General features: G+C 39.3%; 2 protein-coding genes across 3 annotated transcripts; one reads left to right on the forward strand and one right to left on the reverse strand.

Moving 5' to 3' along the window:
• The first annotated feature begins 208 nt into the window (after positions 1-208).
• On the forward strand, positions 209-5828 carry LOC6582330 (transmembrane protein 184B). Of its 2 annotated transcripts, none has more exons than XM_032731929.2 (8): positions 209-298; positions 2092-2368; positions 2439-2604; positions 2677-2935; positions 3008-3344; positions 3691-3765; positions 3830-3914; positions 5282-5828. In XM_032731929.2, exons 2-8 carry the CDS (start codon positions 2093-2095, stop codon positions 5548-5550), a joined length of 1467 nt encoding a protein of 488 aa, XP_032587820.1. In that variant the 5' UTR covers positions 209-298; position 2092; the 3' UTR covers positions 5551-5828. The 2 variants fall into 2 exon arrangements, with proteins under 2 accessions (XP_032587820.1, XP_002008033.1); XM_002007997.4 differs by lacking the exon at positions 5282-5828 and adding an exon at positions 4097-4164.
• Positions 5829-6852: 1024 nt separating this feature from the next.
• LOC6582331 (proteasome subunit beta type-2) lies at positions 6853-8156 on the reverse strand. Its single transcript, XM_002007998.4, has 3 exons — positions 8032-8156; positions 7794-7973; positions 6853-7737 (listed from the first exon to the last, which is right to left on the reverse strand). The coding sequence occupies exons 1-3, from the start codon at positions 8100-8102 to the stop codon at positions 7020-7022; spliced, it is 969 nt and encodes a 322-aa protein (XP_002008034.1). The 5' UTR covers positions 8103-8156; the 3' UTR covers positions 6853-7019.
• Positions 8157-26429: the final 18273 nt, after the last annotated feature.

Genomic DNA, 26429 nt, shown 5'->3' on the forward strand with positions numbered 1-26429 from the left:
AACAATCCTAGTTCGCACGCTAGTGAATGTAAAAAATTGCTAAAATTTGGTTGAAATTAGATATAAAAATCAGCACGTAATTATTTAAAAAATAAATAAATCCTGTGTTTTGTATTTTCGTTATGACCGCGTTTGCGTTGTCTCTCTTTTAATCAGCAGACGAGCACGAACGTCTGTTCGCGTCGCAGCGACGGAGAAAAAAATTGAAGTGGTTATTGTTGGAGTAAAATTAAACGGAATTTCGAGCTGTGAAAACTACACGCAAAAGCAAATCGAGAAAAATTACACTTATAAAGAGGTAATAAAGTTGCATTTACAGTGTGTGTGTTGCAATTTGTGTATGTGTAAAAGTTGATTTCCCTGAAACGGACAAGTAGCAAGTAAAATACCCATTTTTGATGACGAAATTTGATGAGTATATATATTAGTATGTACGTGTGTGTTTTTATTTTTCGCATTTGATAAGCAAGTGTGTGTGAGCTATATTTGTAGGTTTGGGCATGTGTGTGTGTCGTTTGATAAGCAGCAGTCATTGGACAGGTATCTTCTACAACAGAAAGGTCGCATATGTTGGCATTTAAGCCGCGTATTTATTTACAGTGTATGGCTTATATTTTGGACACAGGCATGAAAATCAATTTGACTGTTCAACTAGAAGCCACACAAAGCAGACCAAAAATGTAATTAGCGCTGGCTTAACGAAATTGTTGCTGGTTTTGATTTCGGCCCATACTCCCACAAAATTTACATACACCTTGCATACGCACATGCATATACATATGCACACACATACATATAGTATTTTCTTCGTATCTGTCAAAAACGCTTCCGTGCTGCTACTTCAATTTGCAGAGTGGAGACTTGTGGAGACCTTGCTTTGTGCCAATATATCTCTGTATCTTTAGACAGCAACTTGTTGTTGCTTTTATTTTTCGTTCGCTTCTATCTGACATTTCTCTTTTTGCTAGATATTTATTCATATGTATGTATGTATTTTTCTCAACAGCTTTTAGTAGATTTGTTTATGAGTTCACACTTTTTGGGTTTCAGTGTTCACAGATTTTGTTAATTTGTTGCTGTTGTAGTTGTGGAGAAAATATTACGCTTTACTTCAGGCTCAGTAAGATTTTGAGTTTTGCATAAGACTGAGTCACGTCTGTGTTACTTTTGCATTTAGCGCTCTTTTCTCTTTGTTATATATAATAAAAAGAAATATTCATAATAAAGAGTGATTATTAATATAATATTTTTTATTGTATTACAAATATCAACAACCTCAAGCACTGGCATTTTCTAAGGTCGCCTATTAATTTTGTAGGGCAACACTTAAACTGTTCGCACACTGATTTTGTAGAGATTGGCAATGAACTATCTTGCAATCCGCTGCAACCCGTGGATTTTGTAGAGTTTTTGAAAGCTAACCCGCGTTTTCTTAGTTTTACGCTCAGCAGAACAAGCTTAACTAATATATTTCATTTAAATGTTTAATTACCAAACGATTTCAGTGGAATGAACTACCTGGAAGTGTGTGCCTAATTGTCATTTACGTGCACATTAATGCATATATAATTGCGTCAATTTGCGTCGCCATTGAGCAGCTTCGCGTGCATGCAGCTTGTTTCACACTCGATTATTGATTGATACACAGCTGTATTTACCTACGTTGCATAGTTGTACATAGAACTCGAGTATAGAATCGATATAGAGCAGTTCGAGCTGACCCTGAGAGAAAACTTTTTCACTAGCTAGCTAGCTAGAGCGGCCCCCGTAAATATATTGCGAGTCCATTTAATATAATGTTGCGTGTCAGTCTACGCTTCGTTCATCGTTCATGATGATGTTTCTGTAGATAATGATGATCTAATGCGTGCTTCTCTCCATACTGCTCCACATTTTGCCGTTGACCCCATTTACTGAGCATATTGCAAGCTGTCTCTCTCATCATTTTAAATTTGTAGTTGAAAAACTTTTGTGGGCACTGTCAAAAAGTAAACAAGTTTGTGTACCTAATCATAGTGTTTGCCTTTCTCTCTTTTTTCCTCTTTTTATTTTCATTTTTATCTAATTGCTAACTCGATTTTGTTGCGACAGAATGAGCACAACGCCGGCCAGTCTCATTGAGGCGGCTATAACTGTGAGCAGCGTCGCTGCTGTTGCTGCTGCTGCGACGGGTAACGGAACTGCTGATACTGCTGCTGCAGCGACGACCCTGAAACCGAATACGAACTACGTTGTGAAAATGGGCGTGGCATCGGAGCCATTGGACCCCCTGCTTCATGTGGGCGATGGCATATTCCTGCAGACCAAAACAGCACAGGTGCTGGCGGGCGTGTTTGTTTGGGCAGCGCTGTTTGTCACATGTCAACAGGTGAGTGGGCACTCAAATCATGAAATTCAATAGATATACATACTCAACTAATCACATATATCACTTACAGATCTATCAGCATTTACGTTGGTACACCAATCCACAGGAGCAGCGCTGGATAGTCCGTATACTGTTCATTGTGCCCATCTATGCAACCTACTCATGGATTAGTTTGCTATTCTTCAACTCTGACAACGTTTACATTTACTTCTTCACGGTGCGCGATTGCTATGAAGGTGCGGTACTCTCGTAATCTCTTATTCCCCCGCGTAGTCCGTTCTAATCTCTGTGTAAATATGCTTTTACAGCCTTCGTGATTTACAACTTTCTGTCGCTATGCTATGAGTATCTAGGCGGTGAGGGTAACATTATGTCTGAGATACGTGGAAAGCCCATAAAGACCTCCTGCTTGTACGGCACATGCTGTTTGAAGGGCAAGACATACACCATTGGATTTTTGCGCTTCTGCAAGCAAGCCACGCTGCAGTTCTGCTTGGTTAAGCCACTGGTGGCATTTATAATCATCTTTCTGCAGGCCTTTGGACATTACCATGATGGTGATTGGAGGTTTGTTGTGTGGCAGCGTACTTAGTAATCAATCTGAAAAGTTTGCCTAATCTATTGTTTGTTCTTTTACAGCGCTGATGGCGGCTACATTTACATAACCATCATCTATAACATTTCCGTTTCGCTGGCTTTGTATGGTCTATATCTGTTTTACTTTGCCACTCGTGATCTGCTGACACCGTTTGAGCCCGTCTTGAAATTCTGCACCATCAAGTCAGTCATCTTCTTGTCATTCTGGCAGGGCGTAGGTCTGGCCATACTCGAGAAGGCGCAGGTCATATCACCCATTGTGGACAGTGCTGGCACTGTCACCTCGGCTGGTACCGTTTCCGCTGGCTATCAGAACTTTTTCATATGCATTGAAATGCTGTTTGCTGCCATTGCGCTGCGATATGCGTTCCCCTATCAGGTGAGTACGATATGACAGGTATAGCGTACGATAAGATAAGTTGGAGCTCGCTTTGGCTTATCTGTAATTTGTGCTATGCTTAAATGACTGACTACAATATTTTCGCAATCAAAGGCAATGCTTTAACAATTTGACTATCAGCTATCAGCCATGCCTGGCATATGATTCATATTGTATATTCCCTATTTGTGGCATAGGAATTCTAATAGGGGCTCAATTTTTAATAAAAATATACGATAAGTAAAGGCATATTAATCTGGGTAATTGATTTTAATAGACCGTGCGACTACTGTTAGCCTAAAGCATATCAGTATTTATTTATAAATTTCTTATCTCTCCATTTTAGGTCTATGCGCGCAGCTGCATTGGCGATGGACACGGACGCTCTGTCACTATGCAGTCTATTTCCAGCAGTCTCAAGGTAAATCTCTTTAGCATTGTTTTTCTTAGCAACTCCCTTACATTTTCGTGTTTTTTTTTTCCAGGAAACCATGAATCCCAAGGATATTATGACAGATGCTATACACAATTTCCATCCACAGTATCAACAATACACACAATATAGTTCAGGTAAATTCTTTCCCTTATTCTTTTCTGCTTTCGATATTTTTCGTCTCTCGTTGAATGTTTGTTGCCTGCTCGCTGTAGCTATTGATTGTTGAATCTTATCAATTTTACTTTGCTTTTCATTCGCATTACATTATCATTATGTTTTACACTTTTGTTTTCTTTCTGTTTCTTATCTTTTGCAGACGTAACCTCAACTCAGCGTTACGAAAAGCTCTAAAACTCTTAAAGCAAATACAAACAAAATACAAAATAAAAAAAAAACTAGCGATGCCCGCTACTAAACACTAACTATAATTCCAAAACAAATGGAGGGAAATAACAGCATACAAATAATGATTATAGTAAAAACAAGCAGTTTAAAGACAAATCAAGTGTACTTAAAGCTAACAATTGACACCACAGTTGCCTTTTGTTGCCGCTTAAATATAATTATAAAGAAAAGATTATGCATTAAATACGTATTAGGCCTAGTTACTTACAGAAAGCGCGCACTCGAAAAACCGATTACCACAAAATTGCCTAGCTGCCTTAGAACATTATGTAACTGAACGATGTACTCTGAAACACTTCACATTACCTTGTTTAACGTTCCCTCTCCTGCTGATTTGTGTGTATTTTTTTTATATATTATGTTTACGTTTACGATTTAAGCCTTATATCAACTTATTTAAATGCTAGCAATTTATTCTACATACACTATATATAAATTGATAATATTGTACAATATTATACATGTATGTGTAAACAAAGATTTTATTATTATACGTATGTAATTATTTGTATAAATGGCAATATATAAACAATGGACCCCAAACAGATTAACAAACATTTTCCAGACTCAATAGGGATTTACAATTTTAATCTTGGCAAACCTTTGCGGAATATTCTTATTCAATAAATTGAGATTCTCACAGTTCATGTTCTTAGCTTATTATGCATTTAAATGTTCAAATTTACGAATATATAGAAATCTTTCGATACAATATAACTTTTAGCTCAAAGATACCAAAAAAAAAAAAAAAAAAAAAATTAAAAAAAAACAAAACAAGAAAAACCATTTGCTTTTTGATTTTCTTTTGTGATAGACTCAAATCGAAAGCTCTTGCTTTTTATGTTTCTTATTTTTTTTTTATAAAACCTTTTGTAAATGTTTAAACGAATTGTATAAACTATCTTTAAATTAACTGTATTAAATAAATGTACGATAAGCTTAACTGCGTCGCCTTTCCTTTGCTTGCAATGTTCATATATATCTAAATATATATACATATCTTATATATAGAAAGCCTGCATTTTGCATGAATTTCGAATCTCTTGTTAACTCCCAACACTATGAAACCTTCTAAGTAAATAAAACCTTCGTGCAGGTGGCAAGAATTCGCGTGGCATTCGCGTCTCCAGCTACGATCCGGATGATCCAAATAGTGGCAACCAAGCTGCCACCACGGGAGGCACCACAGCGAGCAGCGGTGGATACAATGCGGTGGCCACTGGAGGCGGCAACAACAGCTGTGTTGCATCCAAGACGCTGGGCAACCAGCGTAAATTCATTCCGGGCGGACAGCGTGTGGCAACCATTAGTCAGAACTACAACGAGAAAACAATGCTGCTTAGCAGCGACGATGAGTATCAGTAGAGCGAGGCAGCAGCAGGAGCTGGACAGGAGCAACTGGCAGAGAGAAGAGGGAGAACGTTTCGATGATCAAGTGGTTCCGAATGGTTCCGATTTGGTTGGTTCCATGTTTTGTTTTAAGAATTGTTCGTTGTAATCTGTTTCTTTTCTCTTTGTTTGGAAATATTGAAAATGATTCGTTTGACACTGGACCTCAAATGGTTTTGATTTGCTTGTACAATAATCTTAAGTAGCGCAACAGCAAAAAAAGAAGAAAATAAATATAATAAAAAAAAAAAAAACAACTAGAAAATGATTGATATATTTATATACATAGAGAAACAGAAGATGTGTATGTAAACAAATGACTAATCAATATGATTAATTTGTATTTTTACACCACGTATGTAAGCAGTTTAAAGGATGAGCATTTTGATTCCATTTTCTTTTGTAAATCGTTTGAAAAACTTTGTATAAATCAAAAGAAGAACAAAACTTCAACTCTAGCGTCTAAAAACCGTCGTTGAGCAAATCTAACAGGCTGCTTATACAATAAAATTTCAAGAAAAATAAATATATATTTAAAAATATATATATTATGTGAAAATAAATTAACAAAATAGCGAGCAAAATATCTATCAAATAAGCGAAAACAATTTTTAAACAACATTAGCTACAACATTAAATAGCGCAAAAGTGCTGAGTCCGGCTAAAGCATGTGAAAAAATACCTAGATAAATCTATAAATATATACATACATATGTACGTATGTGTAACCAGTTAGAGCTATGATAATTGAAATATTATAACGGATTTGTAGACGAACTCCCAAGCAACAGAAATGTGTAAAAATCTTTTACCTGTACAGAGTATGATAACTGTAAGAAAATTTTCCAAACTTCGACTCACTCGAAATAGCTTCTTAATAGAAACGAAAAGAAATAAAACACGTTTAATTATCAAATAAGGAAAGTGAAATTGAAGAAATATTGCGCTGAACGATGGGGCAAATAGGCAATGTCAAATTATATATGTCTTATGTAATTTAATGGTTAACTGTGCAATGCGAGCCAACACAAAACAACAAAATAAAAGTCTTTTATGTACAACCATTTTGTTAACCCTAAAAAAAAAAAGAAAATAAAGTACATAAATGTCATTAAAATATAACACTAACGATTGAATGTACTAAATTCTAGTTTTGCGGTAATCTCAACTACCTTATTACAAATTTGAAAAGCTGTTATTGTTATCGATTATTAACTATTTGAGTCTGAGCTGTATTTGTTTTGTTTACCAACACTTTTTCAGCGAATGGATATTGAATTTTTAAAAATTTTGTTGCATAATTTATTTAAAGAAATTCCCACAAAGTGTATATTCAGAATACTATATAAAAGGCAAATTTTTTCAGTTCTCAGGTTAACTAACTTAGAAGTAACAGTTCCAGCTGCTTCCAACAATTTATTCATTTAACTAACTTGGAACCATGTTCAAATCTTTCTTTTCTTCTTGGGCGGTGCATCTTCATCATCTATATCCTCTGTTCTAGGCTTGAGAGTTATCTGTGTGAGTGCTGGTGTGTTACGCACTGCATCTCGCCTGATGGGTTTCTTGTCAGTCTTCTGAAGAATTGGCATTGGTAGTATAAGGGATAGAGGCATTACCAATTCCTCCACAATATAAATATCAACATCCTCTAATTTTTTGACCTCGGTTGTCTCTATAATTGGTTTAGCCTCTGGTACTAAGGGTCTATGGATATTTTCCGTGCATTTAGCAACGGTATAATTGGAGCGTATGACAACTAGATCTATGCTAGAGCCAGATGACAGGTCATGGTCGATCCCGGCACTAACGGCATCGACAATCAGTTCGCGTGCTTCATCCTCGGTCATGTCCGGCCTCCAGCGACTTTCCATGATACCCATAGCGCTGTACTGCCCGCTGCCAACGGAGGTGTACTGGCTTATCTCGGTGGTGCCATCGAAGTGCACACTGTAGAGGTGCACACCCTCGGGATCCACACCACCCAGCACAAAGCTAATCATCATGCGGCCCATCGCGCTCATTAGTAGCGTCTTGGCCACCTGCTTAGCACAGACTGCGGGAAGGATACGCCCATTTGTCGCCTCACGTTGCATTGCGCACTGTTCTTCCATCAGTCGCGTCAGCCTAGACAGATCGCTGGCATAGCCACTGCCACCACAACTGCACAGAAGGAAGGGATAGTCGCGCAAGCGCTATCTGATCAATCGGACACTTACTATATATTACGCTGCAGTCGACAAATCTTTGGGGTTGCATTCGAATTAACCAAATTGCTGCGCGTTGCTCTGGAATCCGTGGCAATCATGACGCCCGCATTAAAGAGTAAGCCCACCACAGTGGTACCAGTGGTGATGGCCAACGGTGGCTTATAGCCCATCTTTAGCATCTCATCATTGCTGTGGCCGAACTCTTTCTCTTAGCTATGGCTCAGGCTGCTGTCCAAACAACACTTACCGCAAAAAATTCTCATAGTTGAAGCCCCCATAGCAGTGGTTCCTATTCCTGTTGGATAAGTTGCCAAACATTGTGATTAGCGTATTTGTATGAATGATAATTGGATGTGAATGTTGGAATATGCGTTAGCTTTTGATATGGTATATAGTATGGTATTTAATTGTATATCAGAAAACTATGCCAAAGGCTACTTGAGATAGGAAACTGACTTCTATACCATTGACTGCTGTGGTTTTACTCCATCGGGTAAGTTTAAGTAGTCGATGACTGTTATTGATAATCGATATCATGTAATCGATTAAATATTTATTAATAATCTATACGTATACTTTTGTCTCATACTATAAAATTTCTGGTTTAAATGAAAACAAAACATTTAAAATACATTTTAATATTCTCTTTATATTAACTTCCATGAGCACATATAATTATAATCATAAAAAAACAACAAAATCTAAACTCTTTAATATTTCAAGGCAACCCAAGCCACAAGGCTGCGATTGAGTTTGGCTCCAAGCAATAATATCATATGAATATCATAAGTTACAATGATATTAGCCCAAATAGACCCATTTCTATTCACATACACAAACACACACACACACACACACACAGAAACACTTACACGCGCACACACACACACGCTCATGTGCTCGAGTTTTGAAAACACAAACGCGCCAGGCTCCATTAAACAACCCACTGAACCTCCAACTCCAACAGCCCCCCGAAATGTGAATGGGTCGGTTTATTGGGTTGGTTTCGGGTCGCTGCAAGCCAAGTATAAAAGTGTCAAAACTTTCTGTTCTGAGTTTGTTGTATCCTTTTGTTATTTGTACTCCGAGTGTACATATATACAAACACACACACCAACACATAGAGTCAGACTCAGTGGCTTATATACCACGCCAAGCTCCCACACAAAAAAGAAATCTAACAAAAATCAACCAGTGAGCCAGAGAGAGAGAGAGAGAAAGAACACAGGAGTGAGAGGGAGAACACAACAAAAAGGCAGCAGCAACAGCAAAAACCATAAGCTTTTCCTTTATTTGCTCATTCTTTTTGTATATACATATATGTATGCCTGTGTGTGTGTGGTTGTTCAGGCTGGGTGTGAGTTGGCGAAAGCTGCGCCCAGTCAACAGCATTTGGATTTCGCCTGCTTTCAGCTGCTGTGCGCCCGTTCAAAACACAAACGGAATGATAATGATGTGCGTTAAAAAATACATGGACACATTGGCATAAGGAAAATGAGAGACGACAGGGAGAAAGAGTGCGAGAGAGAGAGGGAGGGAGTGGTAGGAGAGAGGGAAGCGTGACGTGAGAGACGCCAACAAACATGGCGACTGAGCCAAAGTCAAACAAGTGTCTGCACCGCCCTACGGCACTGCTCCGATTCTTATTTATAGCTCAGTAAGTGTGTGCGTAAGTGTGTGTGTGTGTGCGTGAGTGTGTAGAATATACACGGGAAATGCCTTAACACAATTACAATAACTTTGACATGAAAAGTGGAACAATAAACCAAACCAAACCGAACTGAACTGAACCAAAACCAAATGGCATCGTTGACACCGCAGGCGGCGCCCAGTTGTCCAATTGTCCCTTTTTATATGATTGTCCCGCTGCCGCTGTCGTTGCCGCTGCCGCAGTCGCTGTTGCCGTCGACGTCGCTGCCTCAGCCGACAGCACACGCGCGCGCTGCTCACTTCCGCCTTAAACGTGTGCGTGTGAGAGTGTGGATTGCGGTGTTGTTGGTGTGTGAAACGAACCGACAGCCGTCGGCAAATGTTTCATAAACAACAACAAAACAGTTATTAAATAAAATTACAACAAGGCGCCCAACACGAAGCAAACATTTATTGCTCTATAAGCGTTGCTGGAGGGTCGCTTAGTTCACTCTTGCGCATTAGCAGGAAATCTAAGGTCAATACTTAATTAAAGAGGTTTATTGGGTGTTGAAGAGTAAACATGATACATTGGAATGGGCTTTGAAAGCTCATGAAGTCATAGGATAAGCATTAGTACGAGCTTTAAGCTTTAGGAGATGATCAAATAGAATAACTGAGCCACGAATCGATACAACGTGAGAGAGTTTTAAAAATCCAATCATTATAGCATATATAATAGTGTAGATTGATATAATATATAATAGACAGAATTCGAAAAGCTATAAGCAATGAGGTATTATTTATAATAAATTATTTTTAGCATACCATATGCATGTATAATCAATTTATTTAGATCTAATCAATCTAACCAAACTATATTGCTCTAGCTAACGTATAAAGCTCACTTGCTGAAGGGCATGCATGTAAGGCATTATAAGTAATAGCAGTAAGTTATTTCCTGGGTATTACGCATACACAAATCATACAAACACACACTCTCACACACACACACACATACACATTCATATTCACATTCATATGTTGGCTGCGCAGCCTTTTATTAATTTAGGTTAGTGACTTAAGTTTAGCATTTGCCGCAATTAACTTAATTAGAAATGCATTTTGTGGACCCAAGAAGCAAGAACGAGCCCACACATACTTACTCAACTGTGTGCGAGTGTGTGTGTGTGTGTGTGTGCGTTCGTGTGAATGGGTGTGTGAATGTGAATGGCTGTGTTTTGTGCGGAAGGCAGGAGCAAGTGGCTAAAGGACCTGCCACTGCCTGACAGGGCTATAAAACATTTGTGTCATTGCCTTTGGATTGAAGTGACTGCTACACACACACGCACACACATGCACACGCGCACACATGAGTGTACATGTGTGTATGCTTGGTTTATTGGCTATTATGACAACAAATATACCCAGCGAGTAACATATTTATTAAAAGCATTTGTGCGATTAACTAAATGTGTTTCAGCATTGCGGCGAGCACTGCGTATACGTAATACGCATTACTGATACGTGCACGAGAGTGTAAGTGTGTGTGGGTGTGGGTGTGATGGCTGTGCTATGCGAGTGCAAATGCGCGAGGAAGTCTAGCGAACCAAAAAACGAATTTCAACAGTTTTAAGCCGGTTTCTTTTAGGTTTCAAGTTTTATTGTTTGTTTTTTCGTGAACATTTCTTGAAATAACCAAGTTTCGTGTGTTTTTTTCAAGCCCGACCTACGCAACGCGCCGAAATGTGTCTGGGCAGCAGCTGCTGCAACTGACAAACGTTTGAAATTTTAGTTTGTTTTTTTTATTGCGCACATTTGTCAACTGGTTTGTTTGCCAAAAAATTAGTAATACAGGCCATATGACATCTTTTATGGTCTTGCCTCGAAGCGAATCGCTTTTATGTGATCGCGTTTGCAATCTAACTAATTGTTAACTATATGTTATTAATGTTTCTTGGAGAGAATATATGAATATGGAAACAACTTGAAGAGTGACAAAATGAATGAACTATTGACGGCTACAGGTTGACTAATTGATTGAAGATCAAGGGCACAGTTCAATATACATAATAGAAATATATATTACTCTTTATATATTAGCTTTCAAATTAGTATTATCAGTGGCATTAGCAATAACATTATTATTGGGATTATTATTGGCATTAGTATAAGAACTACTTTTAATATTAGTGTAGTATATTAGTATTAGTGTAGGTATTACTCTGACCATTCGAATGAGTATTACTATTAGCATTAATAATAGTAATATGAGTACCTCAACTAATAACCTCATAATAACCCCAAATTCCCAAATATATCTCAAGCGCAGCGACACTTCGGGCCGCAAGCAGCTTTCAATCTTAAGAGGTTTTCATTGAATCATTACATTATGGACTGGGTCAGGCGAGCGTCTTTCGCTGCTTAGCGCTTCCCATGCCAGTCGAGTGGCTTGGAGTGGAGCGAGAGAGACGAGACGGCTGGGAGGCCTTAAACAATAGCAACTTCTGCTCCCCCGCAATGCGGCCTTTTGTGGCAGCAGTTGCTGAATTAGCATAACTTGTCATAAGTTGAAAAATCTCATTAGGCTAAATTTTGTGGCTCTGTTCATTGTTGTTGTTGTTGTTATTGTTGCTGCTGTTGTAGGTGATGTTGTCTTCATGAACGTTGATCATTTTTTTTATTCGAAATTAACATTTATGGTCCATTGAGAGCTGGTGATACTCGATGCGAACTCCCTTCACTTTCAGCTGTTGTCTACTTGGCTAAAGGCCAATTAATTAGCATATATAAACAGCCAGAAGAAGAAGTAGAAGAAGAAGACGAATAGAGTATTTGATTTTAATTGCCGTTTCTATGTCTAGGCCTTGTTGCTTCACATTCCAATTTTATGCTCTGTGGAGATTTAAGTACTCACTCCCTACTGCTACTCGTTCTCCTCCTCCTCCTTGGTTTTCTTCTTCATAAACATCAAATGCTACCGAATTCTGTGCTGGTGGGCGTCACATTAACTTAAACGATATCGATTAATTTGCATTTCGCTTTTACAAAAACTTTTACGTTTTTGCGTAATTAAAACGCCAAAGGTGCCACGCCCAAAGTAGCAGCTACTCACCGCCTGCTCCCACCCAGCTGAGGCTTTTATAAACTCGCAAACTGTAGAAAAGAAACTGCAGAGAACAACAGGCAAACCAAACGAGGATACGACAGCGTCTGGCAAAAGTTGGCAGCCGAAACGAAAGAAGTCAACGCCGAGCTGAGGACAAAGTTTTATGCCAAAAAGTAATAGCCTATGCCTATGCCAGACTCCGAGCAGGACGGCTGAGGGCGGCTGTGGGCGGGGCGCTGCCCTATGGAATATGAAGCAGCCGTAAGTAGCATTTAACAGTCGACTTATGGCCACGGCCAGTGGCTGCCCAGGGGTCGCAGACAAGCTAGCCAAGCCAGCCAAGCCAGCCCAGCCATGAAACCACACCCATCGCACCCAACAGCCCCACGAATGGCCTCCACACCAATGCAATTTGAACTTAATTTTGAAATGATTTTAATATTTCAGAAGGCCAAGCAAACTGAAGACTGCTGCGAATTCCATTTTCATATTGTTTTTATCTCTTTGGTCTTCAACTTTTATGAAATTAGCTGTGTATAGGTATATATGTATATATTTATGTATATGCAGCTATTTATTTTTGGTTGCTTTAGAGCTACATAGGCTCCAGATTATTGATTATATAGTAAAAATACTTGAGGCACATAAGAAAGACTTCTTATCCACTCAGGGATCATTTCTTTCTTCAGCTAAAACTAAACTAAACGTAATATACTCCTCTCCCTTCAGGAGTAAGCAGCTTTCGTATATTATCATATACGTTATGTTAAATGTCTAATTTACTATCTTAGCCTTTTTTAAGAAAACTTTTAATACGACAAATATGGTTTTCAATTTATTGATCTCATAAAAAAATATACCTTTATCTTAATATACATATGTATATGCACTCCATATATATTTCTACAAATTATTATTAATCAGATCTCTGAGCTGCCTTCTTGACTTTTTAATTAAAAGAAAAAACTCGTTTTCTTTCTTATAAGTACTACCCTGATGAAAGCAGACTTCTCTATAAGAATTCGCATACGTTTATTTATTTCGCTTGCTTTTTCATTCTCAAGTTTTTCCTCATTCTCGATTATTCTTCTTCATCTTCTTTTTCTCCTTTCGCTGGTTCACTTTTTGAATGCAGCATGAAAATTTCATTTAGTTGCTTTGGTGCAAAACTTTTGTTGTGGATGCTGCTCACGGGCTTTTGCCTTTAAATTTGTCTGGATTTGTTGGTGTAATTGCTATGGTTCTTGCTGTTGTTGCTGTTGTCGTTGTTGTCGTTGGGGTCCTTTACATGGAATAAAGCGTTGCAATACCCGGCACAAAGTTTGTCTGCATCTTTGAAGGAGCTGGGAGCAGGGGCTGGGTATACGTTGCAAGAAAACTTTTGCATTTCTTGCCGTTGCTGCTGCTGCTGTTGCTGCTTTTTGTCATATTAACAGCCGCTCCAATGGCGCCAAGAAAGGTGGCTGATCGAGGAGGGAGCGGGGTCGGGGCGGGGGCAGGGCCGGGGCAGTTGGGGCTGCTTTGAGTGGTCTTCAAGTATTTGCTTTTGCAGCATTATTGCAAAGTTTTTCAACAAACTATTTTGCCTGCTCTGCGGAGGGGCCTGTGGGGGCTGTCCGAGACGCGTGGTGTTTGCCACTTCATCAAGTCGATGGTCGATGCCCAAAAAAGCAAAAGAGAGAACAAAAATTGATCACTGCTCGAGCTGTGTATTGACATTTAAAATGTTGCGTGTGCCACTTGAAAGCAGCTTGCCACAAATTGTGGATAGTGGATAGTGGATAGCGGACAGCGGTCGAGCATGCAACATTTCGTTGCAAGCAATTCAGTAGCTCCCTCGTTGATCTTTCTTCTCCTATTTGTTTTTTTCTCTTTTACGTGTTGCCAGTGGCAATGTACTTAGCTGCTGCTCGCATCTCTGCTTGAGTGCATTGGCGTCTACGTGTCCTTGCTACAGATATGTATATGTATTATATATATATATATGTGGGTATATATATATAAGGAGACAGCAGACAACTTCCTTGGCTGCTGTTCATCCCATGCAGTTACTTTTTGTTGCAGTTGTTGTTGTTGTGGCATGTGAATGTACTTCAACCGTTTCCGTTGTGCATTACGTTGACGCTGACTGCGTCGCCATTGTTCACACACACACACAAGCATACACTGTTCTGACAGACACACACATACTTACTTTTCGCATAGTTGTGGAGTCAACTTTTTGTTGTTGCTGCAAAAAAATTATCAATTTAATTTTGTAACTCAACTTCCGCTTGCTGCTGCTGCTGCCTGACACGCCCACAGTGCAACCACCCACTTGCACACTCAGCCCTCTCAGCCTGGCGGCTCTCTCTCTTTCTCTCTCTCTTCTGTTTTTCTTTGCTGTTGAACTGTTTCGCTTGTGCTCGCTTTTCTCGCATTTTCCGCCATGCAAAATGTTGACACTAAAGCGCTGCCTTTTGCTTGCTGCCGCCACCCCCACTGCCAGCCCCCACCTCAGCCACTCACTTTGCTTACATAAGCCATGAAATATGTGTGTGTGTGTGTTGAAGTCTTGCTGCATTATATGCCACATGCTGCCAACTTTGCCGTTGCAACGTATATGCAATATGCGAAAATTACGTATACGCCGCGCTGGCAAATATGTTTTTTTTTCTGCTCCTTTTTTTTAGTTTCTGTGTGTTTTTTTCATGTCAGAGCGTCTATTAAAAATGCATGGACGCAAGTGACAAGTGGGTGAGAAGCTTCGACTCAAATGAAAAGAAATGTTTGCTTCTTTGGCGCGCTCTTCTATGCTCTGTCTCACTCTCGCTCTCGCTCCGTCTCTGTCTCTCTTGACTAATCCTCAATTAAAACGTCTGAAATGTGAAATGATGTTGCAAAATATAATATACGAGTTCCATACTAAAAGCAATTATTAGGATAAAAACAAGCAGCGAATGAAAACTTGAAAAGTATTGAAGCATTTCTGTTCGTTGAAGCTTGATTTTAGAGTCTAGAGTCGAGAATTGTTAAGTTTTTGTTATGATGTTTGTTCCCTCTTACTAAATAGGTGATGCTATTGGATTTGAGATGAACAATTAGAATAGAAAACCATCGCGAGCTTGATTGGCTTAAGCTCTCTTAGTATAATCTGTATTCATATAAGCCCAGAAATAGTCCAGAAATAATTGTAGGCAGTCTAGTAACTCTTTGTATATTATCGCTTATTATTCCCAAATATATACAATTTGCTACTTTAATTCCAATTCCAGCTTTAATCTAATCTAATTGCATAATTTAATATATTATATGCATAGATCTTATATCACTTCATTATAGTTCAGTTTTACGGCTCTCTTGGTAACATCTTGTGCTTCTAGCCCAGTTTTTGCGCCACACTTAAATTCCGCCCCGAACGCTTTATGGCATTCGACTGTTGTTGGCTGAGCTGCACTTCAAAAATCGCCGGAGCGGAGACAAGTTTCGTTTTTCATTTATGGCGCTGAGCTAAAATTTTACTGCTGCAATTTGAACATTTTTGCTATTTCAGGCGCTCAACTGTTTTGTGCGCCTTTGCTTTTCGTTTTATGTGCTCGTCAGGTGGAAGCTGTATAGCAGCAGCTACAACAACAGCAGCACCAACAGCAGCAGCAGCAGCAGCAGCAACAACAACGACAATTGCAACAACAATGAAAAGCTGCGCCACACGCAACGACATCAACGCAAGATTTTTAAAACCCACAGCATAAAACATCAGCTAGCTGTAAGCGTTCTCTCTTGCCACGTCCCCCCCACCGCCCACCACTCCATGGCCAAAAAATCTCACTAAACTCCCGCTGCTTCTCTCCTCCTGCTGCTGCCGCTGCTGCTGCTGCTGCTGCTCCTCCTGCTGCTGCTGCTTCTACTTTACGAGCACTGAATACGAAATGTGTTTTTCGGGCGCACAGACGCTGGCACAGAGCTCCGTTACCCTTGTTGCCTGTTGTTTGCTTGCCACTCGCTGGGTTTCGTTTGCCGCGTGAAATGTGCCACTTGCTGCACGCGCTTGTCGCCTGTTCAACTTGGCCTCCGTCACCGCGTCGACGTTGCAAAAAAGGGGCACCTACATGGACGCGACGCTCCATCCCGGGGCTGCCTCCTCACGAACTCCTCTTCCGCTGTGCCAGCGAGTGGCATATAAAGTTTATTTCATTTTCGCGCACGCTGCTGTCACTGTGCCCGTTTCACAATTCTTTCCGCGCCCTCTGCCCCTGCAGCACCCTGTTCCTTATCAGGCAAAAACAAAGCATACGAAAAGGCAGCGTCATCGTAAAAAAAGTACGAGAAAATAACTGAAACTGAAATCATTTTCAGCAGCAAATTCTGGGGCAGAGGTGGGAGGCAGTAGGAACAGGAGCAGGGGCCAAAAGGGAGCTGGCGAGCACCAAAAATAGTGTTGTGGGCGTGGCAAACTGCATAAAATGCAAGACGAGCTCACTTTTCTATTTGGTTGTGTGCGTGCTGCATGAGATTCATTCGCTCGTTCACTCGCTCGCTGCCTCTCTCCCTCCCTCCCGTTTTTTCATAGCATACTTTTGTGGGCAGAGGGCGACAGCAGGCGAGCTGTGAAGGGGCATTTATCGCGCTCGATCCCATGAAATTGCTCGCAACTCTCTTGAGTATACCACATTTAACCAACATTGAATGAAGCAACAAAAATTATATGAAATTCAAGCAGCAGCATATACTATGTACTCCACACACATACACATATACATACACTCAAAAAGAGAAGAGAGCTGTGAGAAATGAGCAAAAAATAAGAGTAACAAACCAACCCGCACGTAAACAGGCGAACAGGAACAACAGACAGTCAACAGGAGCAGCAGCAGCAGCAGCAGGAAAAACAGCCACACGCAATCTACATCCACAAGACAGACAATTGGACTGGGGTATAGGCGACTGCGTAATGCTCTGTTTGATGTAAAAATATGGGTGAGATATATAAAAGGAAACTCTTGTATGTATAATCGAGGATACCAGACAAATTTGTCTTATATTTTAGACTCAAAGTCTATTGCTGTTGTAGAGGGAGAAGAATAGCTTCAAATAAAACTAATATACTCTGTTTTAAGACTGCACACAAAGCACTTATTATAAAATCCAAGATCAATATCCTATACTAACAATTGAGCTATTATACATACATAAAACCTGAACAGTTTACTAAATAAATGCTCAAAACAAATTAAATCTGATATGAAAGTAGTTTTTATATATATTAAATATATAAGAGTTTGTTTATTTTTTGTTTTTATGGCCATTCTAAGAACCAGTATTTTAAGGAAATTATTTTCAAAATATTTCCTAAATAGCTTACACTATAGAACTCTGATATGCAGCTCTACAACATTCCCAACTGCCATTGCTGGAAATCCATACACATGCATGCATACATATATATATGTATATACTCACAATGTGAAGTAATACAAAAAAAAAAAAAAAAAAAGCTGAAAAAAGTGGCAAAAGAAAATGAGAAAAATGGCAAGAAAAGCTAAAGCCAAAAGCTGTGCAACAACAACAACAACAAGTCGAAAAAGGCAACAGTGGAGTGGCTAACAAAGAAAAATACATAGCCAGCACAGAGAGAGAGAGGCAGAGGGGTAGAGAGGGAGGGAGAGAGAGAGAGAGAGAGAGAGAGAAAGTGAGTGAGAGAGCAGGAAAGCAAGAGACATAGTCGTGAAATGTTTTTCGTATGTATTGTACCACTGGGGCATTATAGCGTTATCCTTCTGGTTATGTTTCCGCTTGCCAGGCGAAAGGGAAATACAACAACAATGCCTGACTGACTGACTGCCAAGAGACATACACACAGACATACACACACATACACGCACACACACTCCCACACAGACACATGTACAGCAAGCAAACAAATGCCAACACCCAAGCAAAGTTTTTTATAGCAAGTGGCACAAGCAGAAGGAGCAGGAGGTGGAGAGCAGCGGCGCACGAAATGTGAGAAAAGCGTGGAAAACGTGGCACGAGTGCAGCTTATTTTTATGAGCCAACACACATACACACAGCCACACACACACACACATACGTATAGATACACTTATACATATACAGCTGCTGCTGCTGCTGCTGGCAAGCTCATAAAATTTATAACACAACGTCCTTGCCGCTCCTGCGGCTTTAGCTACCTCACTGTGTGTTTGTGTGTCTGTGTGTGAGTGTGTGTGTGTGTGTGTGCGACTTATGTTTGAGTTTATCTGTCTCTGTCGCTATCTTTCTCTTTCACTCCCGTTCGGTGTGTTGGCTTGGTTTGCTTTTTCATAGCATTTTATGCGCTCGCTTCTTGTTTTTGTTGCCTTTGGCTGCGCTTGTTAAAGAAGATTTACCAAAATGTCTTAGCAGGCGCTGTGTGGGGAGTGCAGGAGGGGGTGCGGCACAAGCAGGCGGCGTGGGCGGCTTGCGGGCATGTGGTGCGAGTGTTGGGCACCCACAATGCCGCCCACTTAAATGCTAAGTGGCGCATTGGGCGGCGTGGGCGGCAAACTGAACCAAGCACCTGTCGTCCCCACTGGATTGTGTATGTGTATGTGTGTATATGTGTGTATGTGTGCGAGCTTTGTGTTTATGTGCGCTTGTGTGTGGACATCTATGGCTGCCTAATAATGCACACTTATGAATTTCTCAACCAAATAACAAAAACGAATTTTAACTTTAAATGTCATAGTGGGCGATATATTTATAAATATGTATATATATTTAATTAAGTTTATAAATATGTGTATTTATATAAATATATCTATTTAATATATTTTATAGATGTATATATTTAAAGCAACAATTCGCTAATGAATAATTAATTAGAATACAATTTGATTATGATTTGAAAAAGTGTAACAAATATGAAAAGTGTTTAGTATATGATAGGACTTATATTTCCAAGCTGAGCAGAGTATACCCTGTAATTGTTCAATGCATTAAAATAACTATAGGCAGTATTCTAATCAGACCTCCTTATAAGCTCTGATTATAACACTAAAGTTTCCCGGAGGCAACAGGAAAGAATGAACTCAATTCCTAGTTTGGCTGCGCAGTACTGGAAGACCTGAACTGAAATAGTCTTTTTATCCAAATGACAAGCTATACTTATACAACTACTACTATTATCCATCACTTCACATCCATAAGCCATAAACAGAGTAGTTGACCTACAGTAAGTAAAAGCAGTAAAAGTCAACAACTAACCAACTAACCAGTTGAGTGCATAAAAGTCTATTCGATATGCGCACTTTTATTGCCCAACTTTAATTATTTAAGCTTCAATTTAATAACATTTAAAAATTGATCGAAAATATATTTTAATACCAAGTAAATCATAAATCTGTAAAATAAATTTGCTTTGAAATAAAATACGGAAAGAAATATAAGCAAATGAAATTGACTATTTTGAAACACGCAGGGCGAGACAACTGGGCAAGTGTTGGCAAACACACACACACACACACACACACATACATACACGACTGCTTATGCTAGATATGTACACATGTACACACAAGCTAACGTATGTACAAGCGTACACACGTGCACATGTATACATGCGCATGCAAACATGTCTGTATATGGAGGCAAAATTTAAAAATTTGCTTACAAAGTGCCAGGCGAACAGAAGTTAAGTGCACAGAGCAAATGGGAAAACGGACAGACGATCAACATGGCACAGCATATCCTTCCACACACACACACACACAAATATACATATATACACAAGCTGGCACGCTAGTACACACAGGACATGCAGAGGACATATATAGGTAGCCACCCCGACTGCTCTTTGATGCCAAGAGGCTTTTGTGAGTTTTGTATGCGGATTTTGTGTGCGATTTGCGGGTCATGATGGTAATAAAAGTTGACCTACCCAGCGCCCAGCTCCCCCCAAATCCAACATCCAACACGAACCCCAACCCCAACCCTTGACTGAGCCATCAAGTAGCTGTAGCAGCTGCGGTATGGCATTTGTGAAATGCTAAATACTTGTGCGTATTTGCCTCACTCACTCACACACTCACTCACTCACTCACTCATACATACACACACACACACACACACATTCGCATACACAGAAATGTAAGGCCACTCTAAGGCCTCAAGTTTTTGAGGTAAACCCATCAATCGGTGAGTATGTGAGGACAATTGGGAATTATGTATACATGATTTATCAATATATTTATATATGCGAGTATATATGTGTGTGAGTGTGCGTCGATTATGTGATAGAATACCCAAGTTGTGTGATGCATGAATGTTAATACTTGATGTTTTGTAAAGGCACTTTGAATTATCTGCTTTCTATGCGCTTCTCATCAATTATTAACTATATAGTTAAGCTCAATGATGTTTTATGAAAATGTTCGTGTGCTCATAGTTAAGATATGAGAAATATAATTTTATTTAATAATAGACAAAATACAATACAAGGAATCTATTAAGAAACATATTTGTACAGAGCGGCGACAAATATGTTTCTTAATAGATTCCTTGAAAAGTTTTCTCTTTATGATCGTCACATTTTATTTTTTTGAGAAGTAAAACAAGTCTACATAAAAATTTGTTCAAAGACTCGGATCTCTATGCAATTCTCATAAATTATAATAAATACAATACTTTTATATAAAATTTGGTTTTCCTATAATAAATACTACGGCTGTCTCTTATTGTAGGCCAGATTTTCAGACTACTGATTGCCCTCTGTCTTTCAGCTGTGTTCTGTTCTTCAATTTGCCTACGCTAATCGCATTTATATACAAAGAAATAAATATATATACAGACATATATATATATTGTCAATTCAGTCTCTGCCATGGCTTATTCAATTAATGTGCCCACTTAAAGTTATATATATATATTTATATACATATATGTTATATTAACTTAATAGACATAACAAATGAAGCAATCATTGAGACTCTCAGTCTCATTCGCTTACCCTTACCCTCGCTCTTCACTCCTGCACCGCCGTCTGCATTTGCCATGCAAATGTTTGCTGGGCCGTTGTTGTTTTTGTTAGGGCTGTGGGTGTGGCAGTCGAGCATAGCAAATGCATTGTCAATGTCTGTTTTACCGTTACACTACTCACACTCACTCACACACACACACACACACACAGTGATCAACATATATGTGCTATAGTATGTGCGTGCTTTTGTGGGGCCACAACCGCCGTCACTTTACGGCCACTGCGAAGGATACTCGCTTTACACACTTATATACATGATATGCACATGTGTGAGTGAGTGTGCTGTAACGCAGTTGATATACAAATTGTAACTGTCTGTTTAACACACGTGCCTGATGTGTGTGTGTGTGTGGTTATGTGTGTGTGCGCGAGAGGTGGGGGCTGGGTTGAATTGCCCCAAGCTTCCAAACGAAATGCCCATTTTCAGTTGGCCCTCAATGCGTTGGCTTACGTGCTCATATCTCTCGCTCTGCTCCACATCTCTCTCACTCTGTCCCTGTATCCCTGTCTCTCTCGCTCTCCTTCGCTCTGGCAGTCACATATGTGTGTGCGTGTGCATGTGTGTGTGTGTGTGTGTTTGCATAAATAGACAATGAGCAAACAGCTTGCACGCTGAATGATAACGTAGGAGCCGCACAAAACCGAAACGGGAGCTCCAACAACAATCGCTCCATTGTGCCATGTGGCAGGCAAAACAACAACAGCGACAACACACTTACTTATACACAGCATCGCATATATATACACACACGTGTGTATGTGTGCGTGTCATCAAGTGTTGCCGAGGTCCTACCCTGTAAATGGGGCCTAACCTCAACTCAACTCAACTCAACTCAACTCAACTCAGCTCAAACTCAAACTTGGCTGCCAACAAACAACTTTTGCTACCTTTTGAGTGTGGCACGGTGTGTAACGATTTGAAAATACCCTCGAATAGATATAAATACTGTAAATAATATAATATTCAATTTTGTAATAAACCATAGCAAATATAGCATAAATTTTCTTTTATATCCATTTATTTATTTATCTCATATATTTATAATATTATCAATTTCCCATATTTAAATAAACCATTTCAGTCTTAAATTTCGATTTCGACTCTGTTTTTTCAGCAGCTTAAAAAGTATCTCAAATGCTAAAGCGAACTGTTTCCAACCATTATATTTGCATATAAATTTTTTGCATAACTGCATATAGTATATATAGTTTTTCGATACTTAGCTGGCTAAGCTTTAAGCTGTAAAAAACAACTTCTGTAGCATCCATTAAAATAAAATTTTACCAAAAATATGTTGGCTGCTCGACTGACGTACGAGGAAAAAAATTTATTCTACCCTTTTTTTCGCGTCGGTTCTTTCCCTTGATTCTCCCACTCAACCACGCCTCCTCGCTGCTGTCAGATTTGCATTGTCTTTTTTGCTTTAATTTTCATTTTCATAGATTTTTCTTGGTATTTATTTATTTTTTTTTTTTTTGTATGCTGTTTTGCGCTCGCTTTTTGTGCCATTTTCTGTGTTGAATGCTGTGGAAACTTTTTGGCATTTTTGCGCTGCTTAAACTTTTATGCGCTGTGTGTGTGTGTGAGAGTGTGCGCTGGTGTGTGTGTGTGTGTATGCGTATTTCCGTGCAAAATTGTATAAATGTTTTTTGGCAGCCTCTAAACGGCAGCACAGGAAGCATCACCAGCAAAAAGGACGAACGAGCAAAGCACAATTTGCGCCTCTGAGTAGGTGGTTGGGCGCGTGTTTATGGAGCAAGAGCTAAAATGAGAGAGAGCGAGAGGGAGCAAGAGACAGAGAGAGAGGGAGATAGAGAGAGAACGAGCGTGCGAGGGTGGGAATGGTGATGGGTTTTGAGGTTGGGTATGAGCGCCGGGTTGCCTGTGTTGACTGTGCTCAACGTCCTTCGCACAATGTGGCGTATGCGTAATAATTAATACGCTTGAATTCATTAGTTGAGCAGATTTTGCATGCCATGCCAAGGATATGTACACACACACACACATAGACTCTGTGATATTTTACTGTGTGTGAGGATATTTATGTTTGCGTGTGTAAGGGTGTGTGTGTGTATAAAAGTTAATACAATTGTTGAGCTTTAACAATTGCTAAGGTCTGCAGGTAAAAAACAAAACGAAAACAGGTGTGAGTGGAATAAAACATTTATACACTAAACATACATAAAAAGTTGCTGTTACTAAACCTAATTAGTTCTAGCTTCCTCTAGAAATATTGAAGTGTGTGTGAAATAGATATACAGAAATATATACGAATATATATCTTTATTCTGAGAGAAACTAAAGTGCTCTATAATTTTATTTAGATAAGCAAAGATTATTTCTTAGTCAAATATATGCAAGGTAAAATTTGTATATATTTTTATATATTCAAAATATTGAGTGTGGGTAAGCATAGGAATATTGCACCCCATTTATAATAGTATACACGTATTATTCCCATTCCACAACTTATGTTTCGCATTATAATAAAGTTCTCTTTGATCTAATATGCGACTCGAATTTATAATCAGGCGCGACATAGTCAACGTGTTTCACACATTACGTTTACGCCATGTTGAAAAGCGCGAAATTCAAGTAAACATTTCCTCATTAGCTGAAACAATCTGCTCACACCTCCGGCCCTCACTTGTATTTCCCATTTGTTTTCGTCTGTTTTGTTTTTCTGTTTTTAATGGGGGGTAGCACAAATCTTCATTGAGGGCGCTCGCAATGAAATTATTATTTAAATGAAAACAGCAACAGAATGACAGCAGGCAAGAACCAAAAACCAGAGGACGCCCACAGTGACAATGCCGGGGACAAAAGAACAACAAAAATAGCAACAACAACAACAACAGCAGCAACAACAACAAAGCTTAGAAGCGAAAATGTTAATAATTACATAAATAACAACTAAAAACAAAACGACGAACAAAATGTTTAAGGGAAATGGAATGGTGGGTGGAAAAAGAGAGAGAAGGACAAAGAAAGGGAGAGAGAGAGAGAATGAAAGAAAGAACGTGTACGGGAAGTGTAACACGCTGTCTATGCAGCTGTATGTAGATAGGTATATAAATATATAAATTTCTATATACATATGTATATATGTATGTATAAATGTATACATACATACATTTAACGAATGACAAACAGCAGCAGAAGGTGAAATACTCTGTGGTGGGAGTATCTGCTCTGAGGGTTGGAGTAGGATGCCAACGCGGAGCGCCAAAAGTGACAGCGCACAATATGTAATTATGTTTCAAGCATAGCTACATACAAGACTGTGCACACACACACACTGAGACAGGCAAGCAAGAAATATGGCAAAGGATGCAAAAACGTTGGCAATTTGTGTCGCGTTTAAAGCGTGCGAGCGAGCGAGCATTATTTCAAGGGAATAAAAAACAGTCAGTAGACATTGGCACTGAATGGAATGGGCCCACACACACACACACACACACACACACACACACACACACACACACAAGAGGTGAGGCAAATGAATGCGTGTGGCTTTTATTGCGCGCCTCGTCAAGGAAGCGGATGGGTCAAAAAGGTAGAGTAACTGGCGACAGGCTGCGCGTGACAGTGGAAGCCCTTAAAACATATAAAACGAATAATTTAATTTAGACTTAAATCATTTATTGATTATTACATAAAAGACAAGGCGAGTTGTCCTAAGTTGTGCCATCAATTAAGCATTTGCAGCACAATCAAATAAATATAAAATTGCTAGACATTCTATCTCACTCTATCAGCCACTTTCAATCTCTCTGTCTCTCTGATATGATGAGCTAATTAATTGAAAACGTTGACGTCGCTTTGCAAAATGTCAATTACATTACAATTCCGATGCGCTACCTTTGACCTTAGCTGGCGCCCACAGCAATTGATTTCCGAGCGCCACAGAGTATGCAACAGAAATGTAAAAAGTAAAACAAACGACAAAACGAGTGGCAAAAAAGAAGGAGGCAACAAAGCCAGCGGGGTGTCAGGCAGTGTTGCCAGCTGTTGAGCTTCAAAATAAGTTGGCTTGTGGTTGAAAGCAGGTAAAATCAGGCTAAAATGTTTTTAAAAAAATGCTGAAATATCGAGCGAGATGATAAAATGGAAGAAAACATCACAAAAGTAGCCAAAACAACCGACAAAAGTAACATGTGAGCTAGTATTTCTTCTAAGTATTTTCACTAAGTATTTCATTTCAGTACTTACTCTAAGTTTTTCCTTTTCAGATTTCCTCTAAATGTTTCTTCTAAGTATTTCCTCTAAGTTATTCCCTTATATATTTTTTCAACGTAAGTCATCAACATATTCCTCTAAGTATTACCTCTAAGTATTTTCGCTAAGTATTTTGCTCCAACTATTTTCTACAAGTATTGCCTCTAAGAATTTCCTCTAAGAATTTCCTTCAAGTATTTTCTCCAAGTATTTCCTGCAATTATTTCCTCCAAGTCTTTAATGCTGCCTCGAACGATCATTGAATATGTATACACACTTCACTTCACTTTACTGGACTGCACGACTGACCCCCACCAGGCCTGGGCAACTGAAGAAATGCTGCAGCTGATGCCCTTTATATAGGGCGACTTTCACTCAGAGCCTAGGTCGCGCTCAAATGTTATGCCCGGCGCCAGGTAGAGATCATTGCAATCGAGCTTTAAATGACCAATGGGAACTCTCTGCTGCTCTCTCAAATGAATATTGCTGCATACACATTGATATTAAATGATATTCTGTAGTTCTTAACCGTCCCTTGCTCTTTCTAAGCAAACAGAAAAACTCTGAGATAAACAGAGAGACAGACTGAGAGACAGATACACAGACAGACAAACGATCGGTTCTCTTAAGGAATAGGTCTTCTGCATAGTGCATACTCCATCCCTTACTCAATTTCAATAGCCTGAAATAGGC

This window comes from Drosophila mojavensis, unplaced genomic scaffold (genome assembly GCF_018153725.1).
Source record: "Drosophila mojavensis isolate 15081-1352.22 unplaced genomic scaffold, ASM1815372v1 contig_74, whole genome shotgun sequence".
Lineage (NCBI taxonomy): Eukaryota > Metazoa > Arthropoda > Insecta > Diptera > Drosophilidae > Drosophila > Drosophila mojavensis.

Coding starts and splice junctions, on each gene's coding strand:
- LOC6582330 (XM_032731929.2), top strand. CDS start 2,093: ATGAGCACAACGCCGGCCAGTCTCATTGAGGCGGCTATAACTGTGAGC. Junction 2,936..3,007: donor TACCATGATGGTGATTGGAG/GTTTGTTGTGTG, acceptor GTTCTTTTACAG/CGCTGATGGCGGCTACATTT. Junction 3,915..5,281: donor ATACACACAATATAGTTCAG/GTAAATTCTTTC, acceptor ACCTTCGTGCAG/GTGGCAAGAATTCGCGTGGC.
- LOC6582331 (XM_002007998.4), bottom strand. CDS start 8,102: ATGTTTGGCAACTTATCCAACAGGAATAGGAACCACTGCTATGGGGGC. Junction 7,974..8,031: donor AACTATGAGAATTTTTTGCG/GTAAGTGTTGTT, acceptor GTTCGGCCACAG/CAATGATGAGATGCTAAAGA. Junction 7,738..7,793: donor CGACTGCAGCGTAATATATA/GTAAGTGTCCGA, acceptor CCTTCTGTGCAG/TTGTGGTGGCAGTGGCTATG.